The sequence below is a fragment of the Nannospalax galili genome, unplaced genomic scaffold (genome assembly GCF_000622305.1).
Source record: "Nannospalax galili isolate Female #2095 unplaced genomic scaffold, S.galili_v1.0 scaffold213, whole genome shotgun sequence".
Classification (NCBI taxonomy): domain Eukaryota; kingdom Metazoa; phylum Chordata; class Mammalia; order Rodentia; family Spalacidae; genus Nannospalax; species Nannospalax galili.
The window spans coordinates 5441966-5456038 of record NW_008335195.1 but is presented as its reverse complement, the minus strand read 5'-3'; the positions used below and the strand labels follow the sequence as shown (position 1 = coordinate 5456038).

The 14073-nt window shown below is 39.5% G+C and overlaps 1 protein-coding gene across 1 annotated transcript in view; it reads right to left on the bottom strand.

The window, feature by feature from the left end:
* Nucleotides 1–14073, bottom strand: part of Unc13c (unc-13 homolog C) — a 573981-nt gene that overhangs the window by 79998 nt on the left and 479910 nt on the right. The window contains exons 25-27 of the mRNA XM_008829781.3: nt 10695–10783; nt 6296–6445; nt 504–627 (exon numbers count right to left, since the gene is read on the bottom strand). Of these exons, the coding sequence (XP_008828003.1) occupies nt 504–627; nt 6296–6445; nt 10695–10783 (363 nt within the window). The remainder of the gene's footprint in view (nt 1–503; nt 628–6295; nt 6446–10694; nt 10784–14073) is intronic.

Genomic DNA, 14073 nt, shown 5'->3' with positions numbered 1-14073 from the left:
CTCCTCCTCCTCCTCCTCCTCCTCCTCCCCTTCTCTCTTTTACAAGAGGGTCTTATATAGTTCAGGTTAACCTTGAACTTATTATGAGGCTGAGGATGAACTTGAATTTCTAATCCTCCTGCCTCCACCTCCAGAATGTGAGGATTACAGATGTGTCCCACAACACCTAGTTTTATGTGATGCTGGAGTGTGGAACCCAGGGCTTCCTGCATGCTAAGCCAGTGTTCTAACAACTGAGCTATATCCCCAGACCTCTCGATCCATTTTTTAAGAGGTAATGTTTTGAATGATAATCAAGTATGAAGTTTGACTGCTTTTTTCATTATTTAAAATTGATTTGGATAGAAAAAAATGTAATTTGATCAATTATTGTTAAGGAATTTTACACCAAAGACTTTTTTCTTGATGGATTTAAGGAATATTTAATTTGGAACTAAACTATTCATTTAAACAAAAGACGATCAGATGGATGTGAAAAGGACAGCCACATTCTGAATACTTACTGTTTGATCTGTCAGAGGAGGAAGAACAATTTGTTTTTCTATTTTGTTAAGAACCAGTTTCCACAGTTCTTTCAGAACTCGTTTCAGGACAGTTTTCTCACAGATTTTTGCTGAGAGACTTAATCTGAAACAATATTATATATATATATATTCACCCTCAAGTCTCATTCATGTTTCAGGTTACAAGACTGATCAGAAATTACTGAGATTTGAATCCTTGAACAGACCCTTATAATTTTCAAATACTAAATTATATTTATGGAAAAATATATAATTATACTATATTTTATACAACCCAGTTTATATGGTAGGAAATGAGATCAGAGATTTTATTTCTACCTAACTGGCAAACTTTGGAAAGAAACACATAGCACAGAATAAACATATAATAGCTTTTAATGTAAAATGCACAGAGTAAACATATAATGCCTTAAAAGGCAAAGGATCCTTATTCATAGATAAAATCTACTAAACCAAGAGCAATTTCTGAGATCAGTCATCAGGGTTTGTGGTGTGGAAGTTGAGAAAAAGATGCCAGGACGATAATTTTCACCATAGTGTGGGAGCAGAGAGCAGACCATTCATTGTAGTGAGGTCAAGGCTTCTAAAGCAGAGGATTTGCACCCTTCCTTGGTCACAGTCTAGGCAACACCAAGGAAATAATGTTATTGATTTACTTTCATTAGTGTATATCCATTGTACACATTGCACATAGTGCTGGGTTTTCTGGATTTTTTTTTTTGACACAGGGTCTTACTATAGCCCCAGCTGGCCTGGAAATATGTAGACTTCAGTCTCACAGTGATCCCTGGTCTCTACCTCTCGAGTGCAGGGATTAAAGGTGTGTGCCACCATGTCCAGTTCAGTGCTGGTTTTTATAAGGACACCTTTTCAGGTTTATCATGTGTTTTGATCATATTTACCTCCCATGTCCTCCATTTTCTCCTCACTCCTTCCCCAGTCTTCATACACACACACACACACACACACACACACACACACACACATGTATGTATATGCTTTATGTATCTATGTAAAATCTAGGAAACAATGTGGTATTAGTTTGGCTTATTTTAATCTCAGTTGCCTCTGTTTACCTATAAACATCAAAATTTCTGTTTCACTTCTGAATAAAATTCCATTTGTGTGTGTGTGTGTGTGTGTGTGTGTGTGTGTGTGTTTTACATTTTTCTTTATCCATTTGTCTGTAGATGGACACCTAGGCTGATTCCATAACTTGGCTCTTCTGAATAGCACCACAGTAAACATGGGTGTACAAGTAGCCTGTGGTGTGCTGATTCAGTATTTGACCTACATACCAGGAAGTGATATGGCTGGGTCATATGGTAGTTCCATTTTTATATTTTGAGGAACTTCTATGCTTATGTAAACAGTGGTTGGACTAATTTACACTCCCTCCAGCAGTGTATACTGAGTCTGGGCCCCACACCCCTGTGAACATTTTTTAATGTCACCACTGGACTGCAACCAATACGACAACATGACAGGAGTGCATTTCAGTTCTCTCACAAGGCACAGCATGCAGACTTGAACAAGAAGGTTGCGCCTTGCAAATGTTCCAGGTGGTGAGATAATGATGTAACATTAACTGGTGTTAGTATCATACCTCATACAAAGCCTTCATTAGAAAACACTCCTGCATGTGTTTCTCACATTATTGCAACCATGTTAGGAATAAAACATGGGCTCGGTGGCTGGAGAGATGGCTCAGTGGTTAAGAACACTGGTTGTTCTTGCAGAAGATCCAGGTTTGAATCCCAGCACCCACATGGCAGCTAACAACTGCCTGTAACTCCAGTCCCAGGGGATCCGACAGCCTCTTCTGACCTCTGTGGGCCTTGCATGACATGGGTGCTCTTACTTATATGCAGGCATAACACTCATACACATAAAAATAATTAAGTAAAGTATAAAACATGGGTTCAAGGAGGTTTGGGGACATGTCCAAGGCAGATAAGCTAGCAAATGAAATCCAGCCAGGCTGTCTTGTTCTAAGTCTAGAATGTCTTCCAGTATCATGTGCTGTCCCTCATGAATGTCCTCATGTCCAGCAAGGAGGGAGGCATGGTGATGCAACTATACTACAGTGTGACTCTGGGTTATTAGAGACTCCTTTGTCAACAGAGGACTCAACCTGCTACACTGGAGCTAAAGTGAGGCACGCATTTTGGGGCAGTCTCACTGACACCCCACGGTCCTCACTCTGTTTTGAATTCAGAAATAGTAACCACAGTGTGGGTCCTCATAGGTAGAACTGATTATTTTTCCATACTAAAGGACATGGACAATTAAGAATAATTTTTGATCAATACCTATTGTTTAAAGGCAAGTGACATATGAAAGACAAAAAGAGATTGCTAAAACATACATTCATATAGAACTAAATTTCTCCTAGCTCGATTTTATAGAGAAACATAATATATAAAAATACTTGGAAATAACATCAATGCGTAAGGTGGAGCTTAGCTGCCCTAGTCTGGAAGCCAGTGTTGGGTGTTGCATCTCAGCTGATGAATGCTGGTGTCTAGGCAGGGTAGAAATCAGCCAGTGGTCACTGAACAACAAACAAAAGGTTTCTTCAGAGACATTCCTAATGTTACTAGAGGCAGTTTTGCTGTGGATGCGGAATTCCCACTTTTAAAATGTCTGACTTTAAGAGCTGGTTCTGTTTTTATGGTCATCTCCTGTGTACGGCTAAGACTTTGTGCTTAGATTGGAACCAAAGAGAAAATGAATAAAGCCAGGGGCAAGCTAGCAGCTCTTCATGAGCTTCTGCTAGTCGGAGATGGGGTTTACAGCTTATTTTATAGAGTGTGAGATCTCGCGGAGAAAGTTTAATGTAAAGAAATGTTTTATTTAGAGAATCTGCACAGTCTATGCATGCATACTCCAATGTGATTTCTGAAGGGATTTTTCTCAAAAACACTTTGAAGACTTTCAGGCTCCCACTGTTTGCTTTAAATAATAGAAAATAGAGGGAAAAAGTCTAGTCACTGCTCCCTTAAGGTAATCGGGGTTAGCCAACATTGATAAGCCAAAAATCACAGATTTTGCAACATGAGCTATGGCTAAACATAGAAAAGATTAACCAGACATTTTTCAAATGTTATGTGTACAACTGGCAATGGGGATTTTCCATTATATAGTTGGTCCTATTTTTATGAAAATTTACCCAGATAAGTTTCTCTGTTCCTATAGTACCTGCCCCTCATCCCCACACATCTCCCTTTAAATACTCTAATGTAATTCTTATCAACACTCTGAAAAGGTGGCCACTCCAGCTTATTACTGTGTGTGTGTGTGTGTGTGTGTGTGGTTTGTGTATGTGTGTTGTGTGTATGTGCCTTGCCTTTTTTGCTTTCAAAATTGCTTGAGAACAGAATCAGTGTCTTACTTTGAAAGATCTCTAACCAGTGGCTTTAAAACTATGCATTCTGCTTTAGCTTCGAGAACTTCCACACATCTCCATGTTTCATACAATTATCCCCCTCAAGAATTGGTAAATCACATTCACATGTCTTTCAAGGTTGTAACTCTCTTCTGACTTTATATACTATCTCGTTCTACAAGGAACAATAAGACCTGCCATATATGATGATGTAATGTGGTATAATTAAAAGAGGAATATTAAGATTATAAAATCATCTAAGTGTACTAAATATGAATTGACTCAAGTTACTCATTCTCATATTTTATACGTAATGAAATAGATTTAAAAAATCACTCAGCTAGCTATTGGTAGTGTCAGAATGACTTAGATGTTTTGTATGTGCTATAACTTTTGGTTACAGAATATTTAAAGTGAATAGTTCCATCAATGAAAACAGTGTCTTCAGAACACTGATTGGCGTTTTGAAAAGGAGAGGTATTCTGTGGGAGGAGGAAGAGAGTCAGGACTACCGACTCCCCTTGCTTCTACCATACGCAGTCAACTTGGGGTTGCCCAAGGAGTGTTGCATAAGAAGTTGGACTCGCAAGGGAATGCTGCAGGGGTAATATGATAAAAGACTGCCCAAGAAACTAAAATATGAAGAAAAGTTCCTTTCTCCCTTTCTCTTTTCATCTCTTCCTCTCTTTCGTCCTCTTTTTCTTCTTTTATTGTAACTACTTGCTTTTCTGTCTTCTGTAATCTATTTATCCAATCATCTATCCTCTAGAATATTTACCTGCATAGACTGGAAACTAAGACTTCCTACCAAATACTGAAATTAAATTGATGAAAACATTAGTCTCATTTCTGCAGAAGGATTATAGTCAAAGGGGAATGGAATTTAGGTAGAACTTCTAGATGTTCGAAGGCAGTCTCCCTGTGCATTCTTGCTTGGCTTTGTCACTAGTTTCTATTTTTAGCCCTTTGTTATTAAATTGCCACAATAATAATAAATGATACAATACATATTATACAATTATCTCATATATTAGGAGCATCTTGGAATAGAACTATCTCTGATTTTAAATTTTGAGGAGATTTGTATTGATAAGGCAAAAAATTAAGATATGAAATGCTCCGAAGTCTGATTTCTTTTTTTTTTTTTTTTTGCATGGAGCAAACCCAGGGCCTCCCATATTCTAGACCAGGACTGTACCGGGCAGCTACCGCCCCAGTTCTGGAAAACCTGCAGCAGTTTGGGAGTCATGTTGATGCTCAGACTTCAAGAGTATTTCAGATTTGAGATTTTTTTTTTTATTTAGGGGTGTTCAACCTATATCCATAGTTACAAAATCCTCAGTTGCAAATGTATTTTAAAATATTGGTGCCTTGAACCTACCCCAAACTAACTAAATCAGAACTTTAGAGTAGAGATGGGAGAAACATTAAACGATAAACAACCAGCCGAAGAACAGGCCAGCCCAGCCTTTTTGGTTAAGAACACACCCTTCCTACCTGCTCCCATCACAGACTGTGATCTCAAGGGGCTGGACTTCCTTTTAAATCATTTTCACTGATTAAAGTAAGTGGCACACAGGTGGGCATCCATCATGTCAGGCAGCTACCTGCTACCTCTTTGATGAATTCATTCTACCAACACATGTGCTATTTTCTTCTTCAGCAGGTTTCTGACATGATAGCAGACATTCTGGATTCCCTTTCCATGTCCAGAAGGATGCAAACCATTATGTCCTCTGAGAACCATGAATTCTAAACCATTATCTGCTTCAAAACAGCAGCTACCTCGGCTACAACAGTCATAATTTCTCATTTCCCCCTTTCCTATACAAAGTGTAGTGCATGAAAACTGTCACTCTTGATTGTATGTACATGTGCATGCCTATGTGTATGCAAGCACATATGCACATTTTGCATATGTGTGCATGCACATGTGGGTGGACATGTTTGTGTGCATATATGTGTGTGTACTGTGCCAGAGGTAACCTTGGATGTTGTCCCTCAGGTGCATTTGATTTTATTTGTGAGGCAGGGTCTCTCACTGAGCTAGAACTGGCCAAGTAGGTCAGGCTTGTCAGTGAGCCCCAGGGATGCACCTGTCTCTGCCTCCCCAGGACTTGGATGACAGGTACATGCCACCACACCCAGCTTTTTTATGTGGGCGCTGGGTATTAAACTTGGGTCCTTCTGCTTGCATGGCAAACACTCACCGACTGAGCCATCTCCCCAGCTTGCAACACTCTTTAATGAATTCATTTATTTCTACAGAAGTCCTTTTCAGTCTGCATTACATGGAGGAAACCTGTTCCCATGTTTCCCCCATTTATCAGTCACACAGGAACACTGGGTGATAAGTGAGGATTAAAGTGGGCAGACGGCTTACGTTTTGTCCAGGAAGTCCATCAGTGGTCTCAGAACAATTTCTGCATCCATCGCTGTGCTGTTCTTATTGGTTGTGCTGTTTCCATTCGCTCTCATTTGATTTAGTTCAAAACTCATCTGTTTTATACACTCTTCAATTACATGTTGGAAACTGAAAATACAGAACATAAATTCTGGAATAGAAGTAAACATGCTGCCCCAGCCTGAATTCTACCGTGAAGAGACTGACTCATTTCAAACAAAATGCTTTCCCTTGCTTGTTGGTTTTCAGGTTTAAAATTGTAAAATCTTTGGGTGTAATGAAAGCTTTCTTTGACCCCTCCTATGTGGAACAGAGGCAGTGAGCTGGCAGTTTGGGTTAATGTGAGTGGCTATTCATTCAGCCTCCATATCTGATAGTACAGTGTGGCTACTGTACTTCTGAGTAAGTTTGGAAGAACAGCTGCTCTGGAGAGATTGTGGGCATGGGGATGTTCCTTCTTAATTGGTTTCTATGACTCCACACCCTCTTTCCCTTTTTTCAATCTTGCTGGCAGCTCCTTTCCAATTGCCTGACCTCTACTGATGGAGGGTTGTCATATCTATCAAATAAAAATGCAAAGTGTATAGTTAAACTTGAATTTTAGATAGTAAGCATTTCTGTAATCATATCCATGTAACAACTGGGATATAATTACCCTGTGTTTATCCACTGTTCATTGAAGTTTAACTCTATTTTATCTGGCTACTCTATGTTGTGATGTTCTGGGCTCAATCCTTGGGCCACTCTCTGCCCAGAGTCATGTCCTTGGCAGTGGCAATTGGTGGCAAAGTTGAACTCATATACTGGTGGTTCTCACGTTCACACATGCAGACCTGACTTATAGCCCACTTCTTGGGCTTTATCGTTTACAACACCATTCCTGTTCTTCCAGAGTTGACATTTATATCTGGTTCCTGATCCTTTGATCTCAGCTAATCCCTATGGATCTCTTTATATGTATCCCACTTGGTGAAATAACTCTACCCGTCTCTCATCCAGGGCAGTTCAAATGCAACACCAATTGGCTTTCATTTAGCTAGACCTGCTTTTGGCCTTTGGTGGCTGTAAGGAAGTGTTGGAGTAGGAAAGGTGAGGGTCTTTGTGGTGATAGGTGTATTTAATGAGGAAAACAGTCACAGATATTTGAGATAGTAGTAAAAGAGGGCAAACAATGATGGAAACACCTACTTGACTGATGGGACACAGTGGTCCTGTTGACTGTTAACTACTCTCTCTTATTTTGATTATTTTGTCAGTACACTGAAGTGAAGAAATAGATTGAGCAAAGTGAACAGAATTAATGTTTCAAATGTGTGAGAAGCATTTTCTAAACAGATCCACTGTGAACTCTAATTAGAAGCCAGTGGCGTGGGATAGGGCTCCTGGAGGAAGAGCTCATGGGGTTGAGGGTCAAAGGCTTTCTACTTTTACATGTTCCCAGTGTAAACCAAACCACACTTTACCTGAAAACCCTTCTATCCCTGTTCTTAATAAATTTACCTAATAGGTCTACCTTTTTTTTAAAGTCTTCATTTACTAGCTCGACTAAAAATCAAACCACTGAATAGTTACAAACTTCTTGGGCACCCAAAGGAACTGAATATTCCCTAAAAAGTTCCTATGAAACACCTCAGAATTATTTATTTACTTATTCCAGCCAGCTTCCTGGCACTGACAGTACCAGAAAAGAAATGCTGCAAATCAAAATAAGTGAAAATATATGAGTAAGCAGAAATTTAAGTGGCACAAGTTTTGAAAGTTTTAAGAGCATCTTTAATTTATCACTGACATGAAATCACTTAGTCTCTGGAGGCAGATGACCTGGGAAACTGTGAGGAGCCCAAGAGAGACTTGAGACCCGGGGTTTACCTCTACCCTGGTGTTACCTGGCAGCCAATCTAACAGCTGAAGACAGTAGAACTATCTGTGATTTTTAATGACACAGAGGAAATTGGTTTTGGGAATTAGTTCTGTCCCTAATTTTAATGCTTTAGCTTAAGACTCTAAAAAGATCACGTTCAGGGTAGTTCTGACTAGCTTTGCAATATGATCAACCGGATCACCATAGACTTTCCATCTACCCTAGTCCTTCCTATTTTTAAAATATCAGGAAGATATTGGTTTTTTGTTCAGTTTCTTTGTTCAGTTAAGGTCATTTGTATACTTGCAGTAAACAGGCCACCAATGATGCATTCCATGAAAGACTAATAATTATTATATGCTTGTTGTTCAATATGTAGGACAAGGTTATCCTAAGGCATCTGACCTTCTGTGACAGGGGAAGGACATAGCAACAGTAAAGGGAAAATGATTTTCTTCTGGTCAAGAAGAATGTATTTCTGGACAGAGTGAAGACCAAAAATTCCAGTTGGGCTGGTCAAGTGACCTGACTATAGGCAGGTGGGACCATCACTAGAAAGGCAGGTTTACTTTTAAGCTGTGCTAAAGAGATACATGGCATAATTGTACCTTTAATGAGGTAATTTACTTTTCCTTCCCAGAATTCCTCTCAGCACAGATTACACAGCGGCAGCCATGTGGCTTTTCTGAATTACTCTTCCTTACTCTTTCTGTAAAGCCCTCTTCCATGCCATGTGGCTGATCTCCATCATGTAGCTGGCTGCCATCATGTGGCTGACCTCCATCATGTGTCTGACCGCCATCATGTGGCTGACCTCCATCATGTGGCTGCCTCCATCATGTGGCTGACCTCCATCATGTGGCTGCCTCCATCATGTGGCTGACCTCCATCATGTGGCTGCCTCCATCATGTGGCTGACCTCCATCATGTGGCTGCCTCCATCATGTGGCTGACCACCATCATACGGCTGACTTCCATCCTGTGGGTAACCTCCATCATGTGGCTGACCTCTATCATGTGGCTGACCTTCATCGTGTGGCTGACCTCCGTCATGTGGCTGCCTCCATCATGTGGCTGCCTCCATCATGTGTCTGACCTCCATCATATGTCTGACCTCCATCATGTGGCTGACCTCCATCATGTGGCTGCCTCCATCATGTGTCTGACCTCCATCATGTGTCTGACCTCCATGCTAATTGGTTTAACTCAAAGAACGTGGAATATTTTCCCCTCTCCATTCTCCTTCTCAGGACAGCTGCTGATATTTACAGCTTGCCAACCCTGGAGTTTTTCTTTTAAGCTCTAATAAAATATTACTCAAGGTTCAAAAGAAATCTAGTCTTATAAAAATAATGTACTTTAATAGCTTCAGTAATGGTATCAACACTTCCTTTATAACTGAAGTTTGTCCAATTTTTATCAAACCAAAATGCATAACTTAGCCTTTGGAACATTAATGTTATCTGGTTAATATACTCAACCTTTCTTTCTCTTAAAACAAAACAAAGCTCAAAATGTTCCTGCTCATTGGGATGATTTAGATATTTTATAGAAAGCAACAACACAGTAGCTTTGCATTCTGGTTTCTGTTCTGTTTAGGCTTCTTATTTCTTGAAAAGTTATGAGCACTTCTGGGTTTTCTAAGCTCCCTTTTTCCTCCCTCTAACTTTTCTAAATAATCTCTTGCTGCCTTTGTAGCTGTAGGCAATCTCTTTTCTTTTTTCATTTCTTTGCTGACCACACATTAATTCAGAACTAGAACCAAGGGAAGTCTGAAAGGGCTGAGTCAATGTCCCAAGTCACCTCAAATCACATCCAGGGAGCACCACTTTTCTGGGACAACTTCTTTCAAACTCCAGTTTGACAGAGCCTTCATTTTACTGTTCAGACCATGTCGACAGACTCATGAAAGTCACTAACAGCAGGGAGCAGAGGGAGAGCAAAGGTCCTAAGCTCCACAGAGCCAGGCTGCCCAGCTCTGCATCCGAGCTGTGAAGGTGGGCTTAGCCGGACAATGCATCTCAGCTTAAGGGAGTTGTGAACATGCCTCTGACCCGATGGTCAAGAGAACAAGTTTGGGGCTTTATTGTGCTTCATTCTTATATCTGAGAAAAACACAATGCATTCAGAGTGCTTTCAGTCTTTCTCATTAAACATGATCTTAGTAATCATTAAATGGTTATGAATGGTTTCTCTTTCCTGAACCCAGACAAGGATGAGAATTGCAAAGAGTTATGGGCTAAGATTTCTGCCCTTAAGGAGCACAGAGAAAAATGAGGGAAGCAAACTAGTAAATCAAAACCCGGAGCCTGATGTTGTTAGTATCACCAAAGTGAGGGATGCACAGACATCTTTCAGTAGGGCATCACTGTACGATCCTGGGGTCATGAAAAATTTCTCAAAAGAGATCATGCTTAGACTGGGTCTTGAAGTGAAACAGACTCAGCCAGAGCAGCAGTACCAGAGGTACAGTCATTTCAAGTGAAGCCCAGTCAGATAACTATTTAGTCCACTTACCTTTCTCCATAAGTGACACTTAGCTCATCCAGAACCCCGCTGAGTTTAACTTGAAGTTCTTTTAGAATAGTGCTAGCTTCAGGGTCTAGCTGCAGAGAGACCACAAAAAGCATTACTTTAGAGTTTAAGAGGCATGCTTCTGTTCCTTTTAGAAGCGCTATGCTTGTAATATGGCAACACCAAGAAAACTATGTGTATATATAATATATACTTTTTCTCCCCATTTTTGTCTTTGAAATCAAACACAGAGGATTAGGAAACTGTGAAGGAAGAAGAAAGGTTCTTACAGAAGAGAATATTGACTGAAACACAGGGCTGAAATCAGAGCTGGAGACAAAGCTATTCTCCGTTATGGAGAAGGTATGCAAGGCATGGCAAAAATATCCTCCAGAACATAATCTCATAATTCGTAACATCTGACATGTTATATACATTAGTTGAAAATATGCATTGCTCCAAAATATATTTCAGTCTTTAATGTACCCACAAACAAATATGGTCATTAAAAATAAAAATTCAATTAAGAAACTAACTTTTGAGAACAGGTTGAATATCTCAAATCCAAAACTCAGGTTTCAGAGCTTTTCTGATTTTGGAGTACTTGCCTAGTGTTTACTCACTTCTCAATTGCTATCGAAAACTCTGAAACCTGAGATGCTTCAAAATGCAAAACTTTTGAGAAGCAACAGGATACTCAAAAAATTTTAAGGTTTGGAGCATTTTGCATTTTAGATTTTTGGATGCGGGATGCTAAACCTGTGTTGTGTTGGGTCTCAAGGGTAGTGTTTGCATCTATTTTCCAACTTTAGCATTTTAAGCAGTGGACAGGCAAAGCATCTGAGCCTTCCCAATTCTCTGGAGAGAAGAGGCCTGACTTTTCTCTTGGAAACTCAGAGTTCAAGACTCAAAGTTTAATATTTATTTTCCTTAGGAATTCATTTTTGCTTTGAAAGTAAAAGACTAGTAAGGAGTTTACCAGGCAATTTAGAAGTTTATCCTGTTTGTTGTAATTTTACAAATTGAAAAATGCAGTTTAATTATAAATAAAACAGAACAAAACCTTATAATATATGCATACTACCAAACAGAGATAATTCTTGCAGAAGATAATGTGTAATAATCTCTGAAATTGAAATGTAATCCAAACTTTCTTTCTTTGTACCTTTGGAAATTTGCTTTCCAATCATTAGTGTAGATAGTTCTTTGACAAACTGGTCTACCAATAAAAAAGAGGGTTGAATAGGACCAACTTTTGGAAGTAAAACAGATTGACACATGGCTTACATAAATGAGAGACCTAAGAAATATATCAATAAATATAAGATCTGAAATTAGTCTAAATTCTTGTGATCTTGTTCAAGAACCCAGAAGCATCCCTGTCAGTGAGTTTGCACTGGTGATCTTCAATCCTCCCAGAGAATTTTCTAAAACTAAGAAATGGTCAGTCAGAAGTGTTATTATTTGTGTGTGTACATACTTGTTCATGTATATGCATACAAGTATGAGAGGGTGTGGGTACAACAACACAACACACATTTGGATGGAGCCCAGAGATTGACATTGAGTATTTTCCTTAATTGATCTTCACTTTATTCTTTTAGAAAAAGTCTCTGACTCAACATAGAGCTTAGGAAGTTGGCTAGAGTAGCTGACTAGAGAGCACCATGAACCCTCCTCACTTCACCTCTCCAGTGGTGAGGCTACACCCAGCTTTCCATGTGGGTTCTGGAGAGCTGAACTCAGATTCCTCACGCATACACTTTAATGACTAGGCTATTTCTCCAACCCCCCGAGAAATATTTACATGTCTCAGGATATCCTTGGATTCTACTGATACCATCAAATGCCTTGCCAGGGAAATCACAATTGCATTTGTCATATAAGTCTTTCCTGATTCTCCCAAAGCAATTCTTGATGTTGACGTCAACTTAAATCGAGGTAACTTTTAGGACTGCTCATTTCTTCCCCTTCATCAAAGCCAAAGTAAATTTTCTGGACTGGTTTGCATTTAAACTCAATCAGCCTAACATGCTCTAGTGTCCTAACCAACAAAGTGGGTATGGATGGACTGCCATTCTATCCTAGGAAAACATGTATGCTGATGTTTATTAATGCATTTTCTTTCCAGTGCTCTAATGCCAACTTTGTCTGGATTGCATTTGGATAAAATTGTTGAAGGGAAGGATATAGGAAAGAAACACTCTCATTGGTCTGTTCCAGGCTCCCCACTCCCTGTGAATACAAGAATAACAGTTCCCACATGTGTGTCCACCACCTCTAAGGAAAGGGCCTTGCTTGAAGATACAGGGCAGGGTTGCTGCTTCTTTAACATGTGTCTTTAATATTAGTGTGGCACACATAATGAGGAAGTTTGATCACATACTAGGTAATTTTAAAATCATACAAAAGTGCTCATTCACCTACTAAGGTAATAATTTTATTTAGTTCACCTACTAAGGTAATAATTTTGAAGTCATACAAAAGTGGGCCATTCAGATGAAATTATGCCACTGTCCCACAAGTCTACCTTAGGTATTTTGTGGATATGCATTTCTTCTAAAATAACTGGTTATTATGTGATGATCAGAAACTGTCAGAGTACAGCAATTTAAACACTGAATGACGTATGATTTTTGATAGATGTATGTTTCTAAGTAGATGCAGATAGAATGCTTCTGCCATATGACCAGGCCGAAGGGGAAAAATAAATCAAAAGGGAAGATTTTTATTTTTCTTTCTTATCTGATCCAAATAGCACTACTAAAAGAAGCTTGACAATTCTGAGGCCAATATGTGGCTCTTCCCAACACACATGGCCTTTTTGCAACGGTGAGAATATGAACACAAATACATTTATCTAATACGACAATTTTCGGGGGAGCTGGAAAGATGGCTCAGCAGTTAAAATCACTGGCTGTTCTTGCAGAGGACCCAGGTTCAAATCCCTGTACCCACACAATGGCTAACAACCATCAATAACTCCAGGTCCAGGAGATTTGACACTCTGTTCTGTCCTCCATGGGCATTGCACAACATGAGTACACTTACATACATGTAGGTATAATAACACTCATATACATAAAATAAAATAATAAAAATAAGACAATTTTGGGACAGCAGAATTACCATTATTTGAGTTCTGCATTTAAAAAAATATTTATTTTTATTATTTTTAATTGTGTGTGCATGCATACATGCATGCTTGTGTCTGTCTGTCCATCATTCCCTCTGTGAACATGTGAGTGCAGGTGCCCATGGAAGCCAGAAGAGGGCATTGGATCCCCTGGAGCTGGAGTTACAGGTGTGAGCCATTTGATGTGGGTGCTGGGAACTGAACCTGAACTTGGGTCCTCTGAAGAGCAGGAAGTCCTCTAACCTC